At 41.0% G+C, this 16,699-nt stretch overlaps 1 protein-coding gene across 5 annotated transcripts; it reads right to left on the bottom strand.

The window, feature by feature from the left end:
- Positions 1-814: 814 nt before the first annotated feature.
- LOC131702961 (zinc finger protein 436-like) lies at positions 815-16,330 on the bottom strand. 5 transcript variants are annotated; one of them, XM_059005791.1, is made up of 5 exons: positions 16,203-16,330; positions 15,914-16,028; positions 15,107-15,369; positions 13,112-13,613; positions 815-2,734 (listed from the first exon to the last, which is right to left on the bottom strand). In XM_059005791.1, exons 3-5 carry the CDS (start codon positions 15,326-15,328, stop codon positions 1,869-1,871), a joined length of 1,590 nt encoding a protein of 529 aa, XP_058861774.1. In that variant the 5' UTR covers positions 15,329-15,369; positions 15,914-16,028; positions 16,203-16,330; the 3' UTR covers positions 815-1,868. The 5 variants fall into 5 exon arrangements, with proteins under 5 accessions (XP_058861774.1, XP_058861772.1, XP_058861770.1 ...); XM_059005789.1 differs by lacking the exon at positions 15,914-16,028; XM_059005787.1 differs by lacking the exon at positions 16,203-16,330 and having other exon boundaries at positions 15,914-16,183.
- Between the last annotated feature and the right edge of the window lie 369 nt (positions 16,331-16,699).

The following is a 16,699-nucleotide window of genomic DNA, read 5'->3' as shown; positions in this document are numbered from 1 at the left end:
TCTCCAGGACACACGGTCTCTATCCGCTGTACAGCCAACAGCTTTGTTAGTACCAGCTCCATCCACTGGTACCTGCAGAAACCTGACTCCTGATTTATTCTACTTCTAACCGTCACTCTGGGACTCCAGCTTCATTCAGTGGCAGTGGATCAGGGACACAGTTTACACTGAGCATCAGTGGAGTGCAGCCTGAAGATGCAGGAGATTATTACTGTCAGCAGGGCAATAGCTACACATTCACACAGTGATACACGTCCGTACAAAAACCTCCCTCAGCTCTGCAGGAACTGCTCTGGCTCATAGACAGTAACCACAGGGGCTGAGGCTGAGAGCAGCTGCAGAGCTGCTACAGTCGGACTGCACAGAGCTGGGTTTGATTAGGCTGTGTCAGTGGTATAGCCTGGATTCAAACCAGCGCTCTCCGGGCTATAGGGCACATCCTGCACTCCGGCACAGTGCCTTTGCTGAATGCTCCACTCAGGAGCCCCTGAATTTTATAATTTTTAGAAGATTTGTTTTTATTTTATTAAGTAAGCAATATTAATAAAATAATTTCAGTATGAATGTAAAATGTTGTTTAATGACAGTGATGACATTTGAATGTGTCCAACGTGAAAGATCATTTAAAGAAAGACCAGGTCAATGATCTAGTCTTAGAGCCCACCGTGGGGGACATTAGTGCTGCTATTACTTAACAATGTGAGGAAGTAAACAATAATCTATTTGCTTTACTTCATTCTTTTTCTTGTTTTCATCATTTAAAAACCTGCATACAGAAGAGATGTGTTCATACTCAGAAAAGTAGTCCAAAGAGTTTGATGATAAAAACAGCATTTTAATGACAAAGAGCAATTAATTTGACCTCCGAGAGACACACAGCAGATATTAATAGTGACCACAAGAGGGAGCCAGAGCACCACTGCTGTCCATAATGTAACAACACAGTAATAAGACTATTGAAATAGGCAGTAGCAGTTACCTCCCCAGTCAGCCCAGTTCTCCCATTGTTAACACAAGGCTCCTCACACCCAGTCATCTAAACATTCCAGTGTGGGTCTGTGTCTGGAGGAAGGAGCTGCTCACAGTGATGCATGCAGGGAAACACTGACTCTAAAATCTCAACCTGCAACTTCCACCCCTGACACTTCTAGTATATTTGTTGTCTTACATTTGATTTCTATAAGAATCCAGACTGACGCAGATAGTCAAAGTAAACAGCTTTTATTTCCCTAATCAAATACAGCTCATCGCTTAGCTTGTGCCCTGCTTGTTGTGTTATCTGGTTTTACACTTTGAATTTGCACAGGGTGGGGCAAGCAGCAACACACAGTCTAAAAGCGCATCCACATTTACTCTATTACAGCTGCCTTGTGCCATTCTATGCAAAATAATTAACAATAGCAGTTTGTTTCCTCCTTCAAAGGGTTTACCAGGAGAGCTGCTCTGTGATACATGAGCACTCAGATTCTGATCCAATCCGAAATTATGTCTTTCGTATTACAATGTGAGTGTGTGTCTCAGTCACTTCAATCATACAAAGAGCATTTCAAGAGGAGCGATAAAGTGGAGCGAAGCGATCAAAAAAAAGGCGCCAAGTTAGAAGCAAGAATTGTGTGAATCTTGGGCCCCAGCACCTTTCCAATTGTGCCTATTTGCTTGACAAGATTGGCCTAATTGCTTCTCCTAACTTGGATTTTTGCATTTGAGATCACCCCTTTAAACAGCTGTTTGTCGAACTTGTTTTTGTCATGGGATATATTTAATATAGGGAGGTAATCACTCCATAGTGGTTGGCTTTGTGCTAAGGGCGAGGTCGTTACACTAGTAAATTCCATTTAAGGATTTTTTCTGACTTTTATGCAGGAACATTATTTACATTTTCTTTTTTTTTTCTCTCCTGTGTGAATTTGCTGGTGTGTAACAAGGGATCTTGACTGACTGAAACTCTTCCCACAATCAGAGCAGCGGTACGGTTTCTCTCCTGTGTGAACGCGCCGGTGTGAAACAAGGTGTCCCGACCGTCTGAAAGTCTTTCCACAGTCAGAGCAGTGATATGGCTTTACTCCTGTGTGAGTTCTCTGGTGTTTTACAAGGTCTGTTGAATCCCTGAAACTCTTCCCACAGTCAGAGCAGTAATATGGTTTCTCTCCTGTGTGAATTCGCTGGTGTGTTACAAGTTGTCCTGATCGACTGAAACTCTTCCCACAGTCAGTGCAGTGATACGGTCTCTCTCCAGTGTGTATTCGCTGATGTATTAATAGGTGTTCTGACCGACTGAAACTCTTCCCACAGTCAGAACAGTGATATGGTTTCTCTCCTTTGTGAGTTCGCTTATGCAATTCAAAATTTCCAGACCGACTGAAACTCTTCCCACAGTGCGAACAGCGATAAGGTTTCTCTCCTGTGTGAATTCGTTGGTGTTTTGAAAGGTCTCCTGAGTTCCTGAAACTCTTTCCACAGTCAGAGCAGCAACGCGGTTTCTCTCCTGTGTGAATTCGCTGGTGTGCTGTACGGTGTCCTGATGACTTGAACCTCTTTCCACAGTCAGAGCAGCGATAGGGTTTCTCTCCTGTGTGAATTCGCTGGTGTATCACAAGGTCTCCTGAGTGCCTGAAACTCTTTCCACAGTCAGAGCAGCGATACGGTTTCTCTCCTCTGGTATTTTTTAATTTCTCTCCTCTCAGTATTTTTAAATTCCTTAACTGGGTCCTTGCTTGAACTGCTGGACTGGAACCTGGAAAAAACAAACAGGAGAGAAAAATCAGAGACTGTTTTAAGTAAGAAATGCAGCAAATGTTCCTTCCTCATTATGTCGTTTCATGACCTTTTCTGGGTTAGGTAGTGTAGGTAACTGTAGCGTAGTCCGCACCAGGGAGGCTGCAAAACTGATTTGATTTCATCCATGTGAACGCATGAAGGAACCTTCTAACCTCTCTTTAACTGAACTTTAGAGGACAACTAAGGATGAGTGAGTATACGTTTAATTTATTCATCACAGGAATAGTAACCTACTATACTGTTTTTTCTGGTGTTGTTGATTATTGTTTATTAATTGTCAAAAAGGGTCGCAATGGGTACCTATCTGTTATTAATACTAGCCTGATCAGCTAGATTAGGATAGGGAGATTGTAGGGGGTAACAGAGCTATAAATTTCAAAGAGGAATCTGTGCACTCTGGGGCCCTGTGCCGATCTCGGAAGGTTTGATCAGGAGAGTCAGCCTAGAACTTTTAGTCTTTTTCGAAAAACAGATTTAAGGGGCGGTGTAAAGTAGACAGAGATTGGGTGTTTGAAATACTATACCAGAGTTGCCAGGTCTGCGGTTTTCCTTTAAAAAGACAGCCGCGGGAAATATTTAGGAGTCGCTGGTTGCTACTTTTTGGGCTACTTTCAAGAGGTCTCGTGGTTTTTTGGGCTAGTTTACTTTATACATATAAAAAATAATAACTTTATTAAAAATGAATAAACTTTTGCAGCCTACCCGCCGCAGTGCACACAAACTACATAAAACTGTGTTTCCCAATAAAATAACATATTGCACATGACCACAACCACCACTGCGCATGACCATGCGAGTGAACAGGCGTGAGAGACGAACGATTGTGTTAATTGACAGTGAAAAGCAGCCATTTTAAGAAACAGGGTAGAAACATCGAAACCGCTAAAAAGCAGGAAAAATAAAGAAGTAATCTAAATACTGAAAAAATACTGCAAAGACTGAGAAAGAAAAAGGGTTACAAGAATGGATTAGCCGTGTAGCTGGCGATGACTCAAAAGCAGGCTGTAGTTACTGTAAATGTGAAGTGCGAGCACATCACAGCGATCTGTTAGCTCACAGAAAGGCAGAGAAACATATTAGAAACGCAGCTCCCTATTCAAATACAAGAAGCTTATTTGACATGGGATTTAAGAAACAAGTTGACAATTCCGTTAAAATATGTAAGTTGAAGCTGGCAGCCCATATTGCTTGCCTTTCCGGCATCCTCACCGTAGATCATATGGGATGCATAGTCAGGGAAGTTGCACAGAAGGATATTAGTCTTCATATAACAAAATGCTCAGCACTTCTAAAATGTGTCATCGGGCCCATTGTTCATCAGGAGATGCTTGAAGACATCGCCAAAGAGCCACACTCTCTAATTGTGGACGAAAGCACAGACATCAGTGCAAACAAGCAACTCTGTGTGGTGTTCAGGTACTTCAGCAGAAAACTTGATCGTATCGTGACATCGTTTGCCGGGATTGTTAGCTTGCCAGCCGGTGATTATCAGAGCATTGCAACAGCCTTGTTCAAATTCTTAAAGGAAAACAAACTGGAAGTGGAAAGATGCATTGGTCTGGCAACAGACGGTTGCATTACAATGTGTGGGAAAAATAATTCGGTACTAACAAAGTTAAGGGAGGTGAATCCAAAAATTGTGTACAACAAGTGTGTTTGTCATTCACTGCAGCTCTGTGCATCAAAAGCAATGGACGTACTTCCTCGAAACATCGAGTACATGGTATCACAGACGTACTCGTGGTTTTCCCACAGCACTCAGCGTCAAAAGAAGTACCGCGATCTCTATGCCACCATTAATGTTGGAGAAGCCCCGCTGAAGATTTTGCAGCTTTCTGACACAAGATGGCTTGCAATTAGCCAGTGTGTTGAGCTAAAGTTGCACTTTCAGCTTACAAAGGACACTGAAAGGAATTACAATGCTGAACTGCTGTACCAGATGCATTCAGACCGCGTAAACAGAATGTATCTGTTTTTTTTCAGCCCCTCGTCACTGAGGTCAACAGAATAAACAAGCTGTTTCAGCTTGACAGTGCCAATCCAGCGAAACCTCTTGCTGATTTAATGACATTTTACCGCAGTTTGATCCACCGAATCATGAAACCTCACGATTTTCCAACATGGTCATCTGTAATGGATTTTGACATAACGTCCGACAGAAACAGCTTGCCACTTTCAGCAGTGGAGTTCGGGATCAAGTTCCAGTTAGAACTGTCAGAATCAAAGATCGAACCTCAGAAAGCACAGGATATCAAACGCAGATGCAGAGATTACATGTTCGAGTTTCTGAAAGAGATCAAACAAAGATTGCCTCCTAATATCCAGCAACTTGAGTCACTTACCGTTCTCAGCCCAACTGTTGTACTCAGTTCCAAAAAGCCACAGCTGGCAAACTTATCATTTTTGCCACTTTACAATGGAGATCTTGGCAAACTCGAACAGCAATGGCGAGCTTTGAACAATGTACACTGGGAGCACACTGAAGACAGCCAAATTAAAGAGTTCTGGGTTGAAGTGGCTAAACACTCCGATGCAGCTGGTGATAAAGATTTCACTGAACTTGGTCTTTTTGCCTTATCTCTTTTAGCCCTACCATTTAGCAATGCATCAGTGGAACGTGCTTTTTCACAAATGGCCCTAATCAAAACCAAACTAAGGACCTGCATGCAAGAGAAATTGTTGGAAAACATTCTTAGGGTCAGAGCATATATGCAGCGTAATAAGTGTTGCTGCAACCAATTTCAGCCATCCAAAGCAATGCTGTCACTGTTTACAGGCGACATCTATGAAGCAAATAACGCAGAAGATGGTGCAGACTCAGAGGAGTTTTTTTGAAACTAATATATATATATATATATATATATATATATATATAAAAGTAAAAATGTTTTATTTGGTACATACTTTTTTCTTTGTACATTTAAAATTGACTTGAGATACACCTGCGTGATGATAACAGCTGGCCCTTACACGAGGAGTGTGAAGGTAAGAGGTTAAAAATGTTTTTTTATGTGTTATTTCAATGCATGGGGCATACTTTCAATTAACTTTTGTGTTTGCAAAAAAGAGCCAACAACTTGCCTTTTTTAATTTGTTAGGTGTATTTAATTGATGTGGATGTTTAATTGATTTAAATGATGTGATCATCTAATTAGATTGGTGGCATAACTTTAAAAGATTGAACTGTTTTCTTCTTTGGGAAACAGTAGCAGCATTGAAGGATAGGGCTACATGTTAATGGTAATAAGCTTGGTTTCAGTAAAAAAAAAACAAATGAGGCTAGTTTTGAAGTGACTTTGGGCTATAAACACTGTAGAAATCTGGCAACCCTGTACTATACAGAGTATAATGGTCCTGATCCCATTCTGGTTGCGAAGACCAGGGAGTCAAGTTGTTATTGCTAATTTCCTGAGAGGGACTGTACATACAGTTAAGCTTGCCTATGCTGGGGGGTTCCCGAGTGGCGCATCCAGTAAAGGCGCTCCACGTGAGTGCAAGATGCGCTCTATAGTCTGCAAGTCGCGAGTTTGAATCTAGGCTATTCCTTTGCCGATCGAGGACAGGAGCTTCCAAGGGGCGCCGCACAATTGGCCGAGCGTCGCCCGGGGGGAGGGAGGGCTTAGGTCGGTCAGGGTGTCTCGGCTCACCGCGCACCAGTGACCCCTGTATTCTGGCCGGGCGCCTGCGGGCTTGCCTGTAAGCTGACCGAGAGCTGCGTTGTCCTCCGACGCTGTAGCTCTTGGGTGGCTGCATGGTGAGTCTGCAGTGTGAAAAAAAGCGGTCGGCTTGACGGCACACGCTTCGGAGGACAGCGTGTGTTCATCTTCAACCTCCCGAGTCAGCGCAGGGGTGGTAGCGGTGAGCCAAGCGTAATAAAATAATTGGCCATTCCAAATTGGGAGAAAATAATAAATTACTGGCAACGACTAAGTTTATAAAAAAAAAAAAAAAAAAGCTTGCCTATGTTGAGAGTAATTGAACATGCAAATGGGAAAGGCTAGCCTAGGTTGCAAGAGAACCCAGAGAGTCATTTGTTAGATTGGGTTGCAGGAGAAACCAGAGAGCAGTTGAATGCACAATAAGCTTGTCAAGGTTACAGGAGTTTTCTGGGAGTAATTGTGTGTACGATAACCTTGTTTGTTGATTGTAAATGAGAGAGTAATTGGAAATAAACTCATTGATTATATGTTGATTCACAAATCTGCTGTATAAAAATAGAATAAATGAATAAGAGTGATTGAATATTAACTCCAATATATCGGAGGACAAACCCGCCGATTAGCAATAAAGATCATTTTAAATCTGTGTATTAGAAATAAATGAATAAGAGTGATTGAATATTAAGTCTAGTATATTGGCAGGGGGGGGGGGGGGGGGTAAGCCTGCCGATTCGGAATAAAGTCATATTCCCCAATAGATGTCATATTAACCCTGTAGACCCCAGATTAAATACAGAACCCTCCTGTAGATTCCTGAGAATTTTGACCAACAGTGGCGATTCCACCTAAGTTTGATTCAAATAAACATAACTAAAAAAAACAAGTAAAATGTATAATTACAGGTTTTATTAATTCTAAACAGGACAAATTATTCTTTGAAACAACACCAGCCTTGACAGTTTGTGCAAAGCAGACAGCAGAGTGAAGAGATGGGTAAGACGAAAGTGCTTCCGGGTCGCGTCCGACACTGAAAAGAAAGGAGACGAGAAGGAAGGAGGGGCTTCTGTTCCATTAGCCAGTAAAATGAGAAGAGGCGGAAAAGAAGGCGGGGCAGAAGAAGGCAGCTGCCATCCTGTTGGTCAGGAAAGAAGGAGCTCTCAGCCTAGCAGTCTAAAGGGGAGGAGCTACCGCCAGCCAAGTTACCAGAGAAGGAGGCGGAGCTCTCAGCCCAGCATTCTCAGGGGGAGGAGCTACCGCCAGCCCAGGAAGGGTGAATGGCAGTCATGTCAACCAGAGGGGGCGGAGCTATGGTTCCCACGGGGAGAGAAAGTGAGCCTGTCGGAGCGTCTGGAGCCGACAGCACCCGTGCCTGAGTGGCCGTTTGCCCCAGCAGCAGCAGAGGAGTGGCTGTTGTCACCACTAGCAGCAGTGTGGCCACTGCCACCACCACCACCGCCAGAGCGGGCGTTGCTGACCCTATGCCCTGCACTGCAGCCAGATGGGTTAGTGCTGCTACATGGGGACATGGGGCTTAAGGGAAAATGTGGTGGTTAAACGTGCGCCTTCTAACAGAAGCCCAGGGGGCAACAATAGGATAAAATTAGAGACAGCGGTTAGCAGACGGCAGGGCATCCAGGTTAGAAAAGGCAGCCATGTCCGTCTGGTATTTGACAGGTGTCAGGGTCAGGGTTGGCTGGACTCTAACTTTCCCACCCTCCCGCCCAGAGGTTAAACGTTATTAGGAGGGAAGGAAGGTAGCCTTTTCTGTCGGAATGGCTTTTGTGAAAGTGGGAGGAATATGATCAGGCTGTTGTCAAATGATTGGGCTTTTAAAAGAGAACCGAGTGCCAGTCAGTGCCAAAGTCATAGTCTTCAAAGTCAAGTGTCAAAATGCTTGAGTGATGTTATGGGAAACATATAAAAGTTCAAAATGTATGTGAATTGTTTTTGAAAAAAAAAAAAAGTACCAGAAAACTCTGACTATTCAAAAAGGTCGCTGTAAGAGATAGCCGTCTCTTTTAAAGAAGAACATAACATTAAGTTTCATATTGCACACACTATAGCTTCTAGAGGGAGAGTGAATTAGAGGACTGGGAATGTTAATCAAATCTCTTAACTGTTTCATCGATTTTTACCTACATAATTGGGTACAATTTGGTTTCGACAAACAAATAAATACAATAAATTGAACTGTGTTTGGGATCTCAAGCTGTGTTGTACGGACTGTGTGAGAATGGAGAGAAAGATGTCCAGCTGCATTCTGGGACTACAGGCTCTCACCACACAGACACACACACACACACACTCATTTCAATGCCCACTTTTTAAATAATATACTTTGAATACTTAGAAGTGATTAGGAAGAAAATAACATGAATTTGGTGATTGATTTTGCATAGAATTAATTAACACATAAAGCATTTTGTTGTAAGAATCATTTAAATTGTTTATTTCTTACTTTTGATAAACACTGAAAGACCTTGGCTGTTAACTCAATCTGGTAGTTATGGACATGTTCATTAAATTACATTGAAGTTTTACCCAATTAGCCAAATTTGATAAATTACTGTGGATGGTCTTTAGGAGCAGATCCATTACGATGTTTATCTACCAGTTCCATTGAGAAAGATCCATGAGAATAAATGCAATTCATATTACAAAAATTAAAAGTAATCTGAACATTTTAAAAGTAAGACACATTGTAATAAGAAAACAAGTTTTACTTTAACCATTAACTAATTAATGGCTTGTAGACTGAGATTATGGAAAAGCTAATGATTAAAAACTTTTTACAAAAGTGGCCTTGGGCAGCAAATTGGACGGGACCACGTGAAATTATAGACACATGTGGCGAGGGGAATATGATGGTTTGTAAAAACAAGGAAACAGCCGACATATAAATGGTTTCATGTGGATTAGTGCAAATTGTTTAAAGGCTGATATTGTCTAGAATACATTCTAAATTAAAGTCTTAGACCTATATTTCAATGGGGAGGTTGGGGCAAAAGTCATGCAATATATATTTAAGGTTTTCAAATATTAACAAAGAATAAATCCTTCACTTGATTTTTCATTTCAGAAGCTGCTGTTCTGTGTGCATTGGTGAGCCTGCTAGCAGTCACTGAAATGCACCCTTTAGTCCAGATCCCTGTGTTCCCTCAATGAGAGATAAACAAGCCGATTACTGCTTTGCTATGAACTAAGATCTGGTGGAAGCAGTGATTAACAAACAAGGAGAACTCCACAGTGATGTTAACAGAGGGGAAGCGAGAACCCGCAATTGATACAGGCAGTACCTCCAGAACAAAATACTGATGAACAAAAACACATAAAACCTACTGCTTTGCCAAAGATTGGAGATGTCAAATCCCTAAAGAAAGAGGAACATGGAGGCTGGGTAATGACTTCATTCAAAGATTGGAGATGTCAAATCCCTAAAGAAAGACGAACATGGAGGCTGGGTAATGACTTCATTCAAAGATTGGAGATGTCAAATCCCTAAAGAAAGACGAACATGGAGGCTGGGTAATGACTTCATTCAAAGATTGGAGATGTCAAATCCCTAAAGAAAGAGGAACATGGAGGCTGGGTAATGACTTCATTCAAAGATTGGAGATGTCAAATCCCTAAAGAAAGAGGAACATGGAGGCTGGATAACGACTTCATTCAAAGATTGGAGATGTCAAATCCCTAAAGAAAGACGAACATGGAGGCTGGGTAATGACTTCATTCAATATCCATTGTTGTTGAAAAATTCCTAATGGGGGGGGGGGGGATCGGACATTCCCTTTAAGGAGTTGCGAATTCATCCCTTCAATGCAAAACACACTGGAACTTACTGGTTGCAATATACCACACAATAAACTTGGACCACTCTCAATGTGTTTCAGCTTTCATTTCTGAAACAAAAACCCATTATTATTGCCACGACCATGACCATAACCACTGATACCACATAGTCCACAGACTACTCCAGGATCCGCAAACAGACTTGTGTTTACTCGTTTCAAAAAGACTACTGTTGAAAATGTTCAAATAATCAATGTTGACTGTGCTTATTAATGTTGATAGTTGGAATAATATGCTAGAAATGTATTGTTTAAACGACATTAGGTCTAACTCGAAAGTTATCCAGGGTGCCGTTTCCCAAAAGTAACTCGACCATCGTAACAGCAACGTGTCAAATCTGATGTGTTTCCCAAACACCGTCGTTAGTCAAGTAGCTCATGAATAGCATTGTGGGTTCACGAGCGGTCTGGGGTAATTGCGAGGAGACTTTGTGAGCACACAAGGGCTGCGGAGCACCACTTGAAGTGTGTGTGTTGAGGGCATCAAACATATACATTCTGGTTTAAGTTTAATAATTCTTGCTTTGAACAGTATATCGCGTTGCTTTGTGTTGAATTTATTGCATTTATAACAAATAAAAAGGGTAATTTTATTAAGAATAAAAAAAGACCAGTATTTAATTGTATCGTTTTGAAGCCAGGTTACCTTCAATTGCAATGTGTAAAATAAAGACGCATTATATGAGGGCAGAAGTACAAAGTTTAGTAATACAAAGTGTACATAAGATCATGATTTAAATGGAAATTGAAATGATATCTGGAAGATGCTGTTATCACAATACATAATGGTTACTCCCCATGACCCTGTAAAGGATTAAGCGGTTATGGAAATGGTTACTTGGATATACTGAACGGAGACATCACCACCAGGGGCCATAAGAAAAAACAAACTATTATTATTATTGCGCTGTAAGCCTAACCTACCTGCATTCTATATCTGGGATGGATTGAACTTATTATTACCAGTATTAGACCTATTATTATTTCATTACTTATCTTTATTAATAGACAACATTGATCTATATTTATAAACAAAAGTGCTAGTAGTTTATATCTTTAATTTACTTATTTGTATATAGAGCTTGTTTTTACTGTACCGTCAGTTCAGGGGAGTCCAGATGAGAAGAGAAAGATTGAGTTTGGCACGGTTGTTTTGTATCCCTTTTCACTGTAATAAACCCTCCATGCTTGATTCAAGTGGCCTGTTCGCATTTATATAACCCATGCCTGGCTGTCTAATCTTTTTAAACCCTTACAATATTACAGTATATTAACAATACAAATTTTTATTTCTGCTTGTTCATTTTCCAAAGTTTCCTCGTCTATATAATCGCCAGGTCTCAAATAAATTGGCAGTCTCCAATAGGCGCTGGTCTGCTTGTGAGTTTTGTAAATAAATGCCTGGCCGTTTAATAGAAGTTTCACGGTATGTATTAATGTCCATTTAACTGCTGTTAAATACTTTTGTACATGTCCGGCTACAGAGATTAGCACTGTCTCTCAGAGCCGGCCTTAGGGCAAGGCAAGCAAGGTGACCGCCTAGGAGGGCCCCACCCCCAAATTGTGTATATGACGTCTTGAAATGAATCCCGATTCAGACTCTTCACAATAATCACCTCCAAAATATATTGATTTCTGCTGACCAATTTACTGTATGCACAGACTGACAAAGTGGATGTATTTCCTCATGTGTGTACTTGTTCTGCCATAACGCCATAACGGCCCTTTTATTGAAGGATGGGTCCTGATCATGACATGCTTTTATTAATTAGTAAAAGAAAATACTTTAAAAAAAAAAAAAAAAAAAACTCAAGCAAAAAAGTAAACCTACAAAAAGGACCCTTCAGTACGGCATTCACACAGCGATATTACAGGCTCAGCTGCAATTTGGCAGCATACCTCCATTTACATAGAAGGCAGATCATGCAGTGTTAAAACATGCTGCCGGTGTGTCACACTTCAAAAGAATATACTGTATGCTGCACACATTAAATAGGGATTCGTTTTTTAAAAAACAAAAACATTCTGTTCTTCAAATCTGCAAGAGCACAAAACATAAAGTCTACCGGTAACTCACATTTCAGTATGTTGCTTAGACAAGTTAAACTGATAGTTTGTTTCAAACTTTTTGTGCCAAGTAATCATACACATAAAACAGTAGGCTACAGTATTTTAATTAAAGAATAAACCATTTTAGCCAGAACTCTAACTTATTCTAATAAATTAAACTTTGTTTTATAATATAAAGCAGAAATGCTGTTAACATATGGTATTTTTAACAGTATTTGTGTTTTTATCATTTATATTCTGAGGTGAAATTAAATATTTAAGCTATTTATTACCCAACCTGTGACATAAAATATACAATATTGTAGCCTACGCTGGTCACACAGTTGGTTTCGAACTTCAGCCCCGTGTCATCAGCTGCAGATGTGGGCAGGACCAGATTTCAGAACACGAAAAAAATAAGGGGAGTTTTAGGACTGTACCAGTAACATCTATTACACACATTATAGGGTGTTACATACTGTCCTATATAAAATGTGGTGTCTGTTCACACTGAGAAAAATCTGCTTCACACCGGCACTGTGCCTCCACTGAACCACCTTGAGAGTGTCGCTGCATTTACCAGCATTTCCCATTGACACTGAAAGTGATTCCGCATCAGTGCCGCCACAGACACGGTGATTTGCTTCAGTGTAGACAAGTATGCGAAATGAACCTGGATGCTAATGTGGAGCCCTGCTATCTGTTCTCAGCCTCTCAGTCACATTGTGGCCATCACTCAGTGTAGAATGACAATGTCACAGCTAGTCAGTCACTCACCTGCTGGACTGCACTCTGAATGTGAGCTCTCGTCGTCCTGTCCACCTCCTTGCGTGCTGTTGGGAGAGCCTTCCTCTCCAGAGCCTTGCTTTCTCACATAGATTCTCTCCAGCACCACGCTACACTCCCGCAGGTGTACCGGACCCAGCTCAGTGGGGGCTGCTTTCAAGTCTTCGGATTCTTCCTTCCCTGGTTTCAAGAGTACCTCCTCTTTCAGGGGCTCCAGTTTAATACGCACCATTTCCAGCACCTCTTCTTTCATAGGAACTGGTTCTTCTGTCTGGGAGATCTCCAGTTCGTTGCGCTCAGCTTTAATTCCAGACACCACTGGCTTGATGCTGTCACAGGGCGTCTCACAGAGCTCCTGTTTAATGGGGAGGGAAGCCAGTCCAGTGAACTCCAGTCTAATGGGGACCAGTTCAAGTTTAGGGAGCTCCTCTTTAATCGGGACAGATTCCATCTTCACATTGTCCAAGGCATCAAACGTGGTTCTGCTTGGTAACTGTCAGAAAACAAAAGAAAAAAAGATTAAGGGCTGGTTTCATATCTGATTAGCACTAATCACCGTGTTTGTGGCGGCACTGATGCGGAATCACTTTCAGTGTCAATGGGACATGCTGGTAAAATGCAGAGACTCTTTATTCTGTCACTGACCCGTCTCTCGAGGTGGTTCAGTGGCGGCACAGTACCGGTTCTGAAGCAGATGTTTCTCAGTGTAAACTGCAATGCCACAACAGACACTGCATTTTACACAGAACAGTACGTAACACCCTATTATATTTGTAATGGACGTTAATGGTACAGTCCTAAAAAAACATTTTTTTGTGTTTTGAAATAGGGTTCAACCCATCTGCAGCAGGGAGCCGAAGTTCAAAACAAACAAACTGCAGTGTACAAAAATGAGGGTCGATAGAATAAAAGAAGTCATTTTTAAATTACTAAATGATGCTTTAATCATGTCAGACTTTGTGTAGATCAACTTATTTAAAAATGGATTGATTTGATCGATTGCTCAAAGTAGGTGTTAATCCCCAGGGATCCTAGAAATCTGTTTATAACAGAATACTGTGGAAAAATGCGCAATTTGCATTTTGGCAGAGAATTTGTATTTTTTACATTTTGTGAAGAATGCAAAGAACATCTATGAACCCCACCAACTGAATGAGTTGTAAATGTTTTAATGTAAGCACCAGTGACACTTCTGCAATGTGCACATCATCACCCTGTTGTGTTTGATCAACCGCTACACCTACACTCTACAAGAAGCCTGGGAAAGTACTGGATGCACTTCATTCATCCCGTGGGGATAAAATAAAATAAGGGTTTTGGAGGTTGCCTGTGCTTTGAAGTTTCGGTTAGGATTGTTAGGATTATGGTAAATTATAAAAAAAAAAAAATCATGTGATGAACGAATAGCAACTGCCCACCAGCATCGAGTATGTGAGACCTCAGCCCCCCTCAGGCAAAGTCAGCATTTTAAAAGGGGGCTCAACCCCCCCTGTGTTTTGAGACATGTCAGGGCATCCCTGCTGATCACAAATGAAAAGAAAAATGGTTTCACATTACTAGCGTGAAATACATTGAAAGCACTTAGATCAAAATACCTATACAGTTTGTATACACAGCAATGCAGTCGAATACATTTGCCTAGAGATTTATTGGTAGAGAACTTCTGACAGATATATCTTATAGTCAGTCTGACATACATAACCAACCCATAAATAATTCTTTAAAAAAGAAAATCTTATAACTGCTGTGACTACATTTTCACCATTCTGGTTGTGGTCACGTTCATGGGTTCTTTGTTAAAGATCACTTAACTCTGTTATTTTACGGTCAAAACTACAGATATATATCTATAGATAGATCTAGAGCTACAATCAGCAGAGTTCAAGTGAGATTTTGGTCCATCATCTTGGGTGATGATAAGAACACGAGAGAGTACACATAGTTCTATATATGTCTCTGGAGGGGTTCCAGTTTAGTAATACACACCATTTCCAGCACCTCTTCATTCACAGGAAGGGGTTCTTCTGTCTGGGAGATCTCCAATTCATTGCGCTCAGCTTTAATCCCAGACACCTCCGACTTGATGCTGTCAGATGGCATCTCACAGAGCTTCTGTTTAATGGGGAGGGAAGACAGTCCAGAGAACTCCAGTCTAATGGGGACCAGTTCAAGTTTAGGGAGCTCCTCTTTAATCGGGACTGATTCCATCTTTAAACTGTCGCAGTATCAAATGGGGTTCTGCTCGGTAGCTGCCAAAAATAAAAAAAAGAAAGATTATAAGTCCTGTCAAAGAGGTTTAAGTGGGGGCTCCTGACAGGCACACCCAGTAAAAGCGCTCGCCCGAGTGCAGTGGATTTGTATTTCACTTTCAGACTCCAGAAACTTAAAAATACCAGAATTATTCTGATCTGACTCTTAAGGTGGATTTCACTTTTAAATCGCCACAAAACATGAAGATGTTTAGTTTAAATTACTGATTGCGCGTGCGTCTATTAAAAAACACTCCTGCAAATTCGGCGATTTTTCGGTTTAACCCTGAAGCAGAAATCGTGTTAACCATTGACACACACACACACACACACACACACACACACACACACACACACACACACACACACACATATATTAAACATGGATTACATTGTCAATGTGTAGTTTATACTAACGTGATAATGTTTCAGAAAATGCGGAAACATTTGACTACATGATGTATTCACACACAAACAGGAAACAGGCTGCTCTCGTACAAGCAGTGTTATAAATTATGGGGTTTCCACAAACGATTAGACTCACACTGTGTATTACTTCTAAATGAACACACTTTATTGAAAATCACACATCCGGTACAACGAACTCCGCTCTTCCCAGAATCCCGCTCTCCAACATCTTCCTACCAGACCCCATCTCCCTGTAACAAAGGTTCCCACCGAGTAAGCGCTACAATTCATTGAATCACCAGACTGTTACATTTGCTTAGTTGCAGGTTAGTAATATTACGAAAGCACACAATTACTTTAATTGCTTGTTCTTATATCACTGACCAATATAAATCCAGGATTTTATGAAATGGTTAACAACTCACCCGCTACTAATCTTCAAAACTCAAACCCGCCGCAAATCTTGCGCTTTAAAATGATGCGTCCGGTTCAGTTGAGTTTTTGGAAACCAAGCTTGTTCTGGGGGCAGAACGAATGCTTTGCTTCTGATTGGTTACTTGCGAGTCTAAAATGTTTAATGGAACATTTGATTGGCCAGATTATGTGACAAAAAGTTGGTGGGGAAAGACTGGGAAAAATTTAGGTGTGTCTGACTTTGCGGTTAGAACTACCCACTGAAATGCATAGAATTATATAAAATATTGTATAGAAGAACAGAGGCTGTATCAAACTACCGATATATATATATATATTTTAATTTTGCAAGATTCGTACATATACAATATTTTAATACCAGTGTTTCCAAAGATGGTTTATTCAAGTTTTTCATGGCAATGCAGTGTTGGTGATACAGAATGAGACTTGAGTTTAAAATATGTCTGCCTTGAGCAAGTGCAGGTCTGTGTCCCTCCTGACCGAATCA

Source organism: Acipenser ruthenus, chromosome 32, assembly GCF_902713425.1.
Source record: "Acipenser ruthenus chromosome 32, fAciRut3.2 maternal haplotype, whole genome shotgun sequence".
Classification (NCBI taxonomy): domain Eukaryota; kingdom Metazoa; phylum Chordata; class Actinopteri; order Acipenseriformes; family Acipenseridae; genus Acipenser; species Acipenser ruthenus.
This window is presented reverse-complemented; position numbering and strand designations above follow the sequence as displayed.

Excerpts from the sequence above, each read along its gene's own strand:
- LOC131702961 (XM_059005791.1), bottom strand. The coding sequence starts at position 15,328 with ATGGAATCAGTCCCGATTAAAGAGGAGCTCCCTAAACTTGAACTGGTC. Across the intron at positions 13,614-15,106 it reads ATGAAGAGGTGCTGGAAATG|TTACCAAGCAGAACCACGTT; the intron begins GTGTGTATTACT and ends GTTTTCTGACAG. Across the intron at positions 2,735-13,111 it reads TTCAGAGTGCAGTCCAGCAG|GTTCCAGTCCAGCAGTTCAA; the intron begins GTGAGTGACTGA and ends TGTTTTTTCCAG.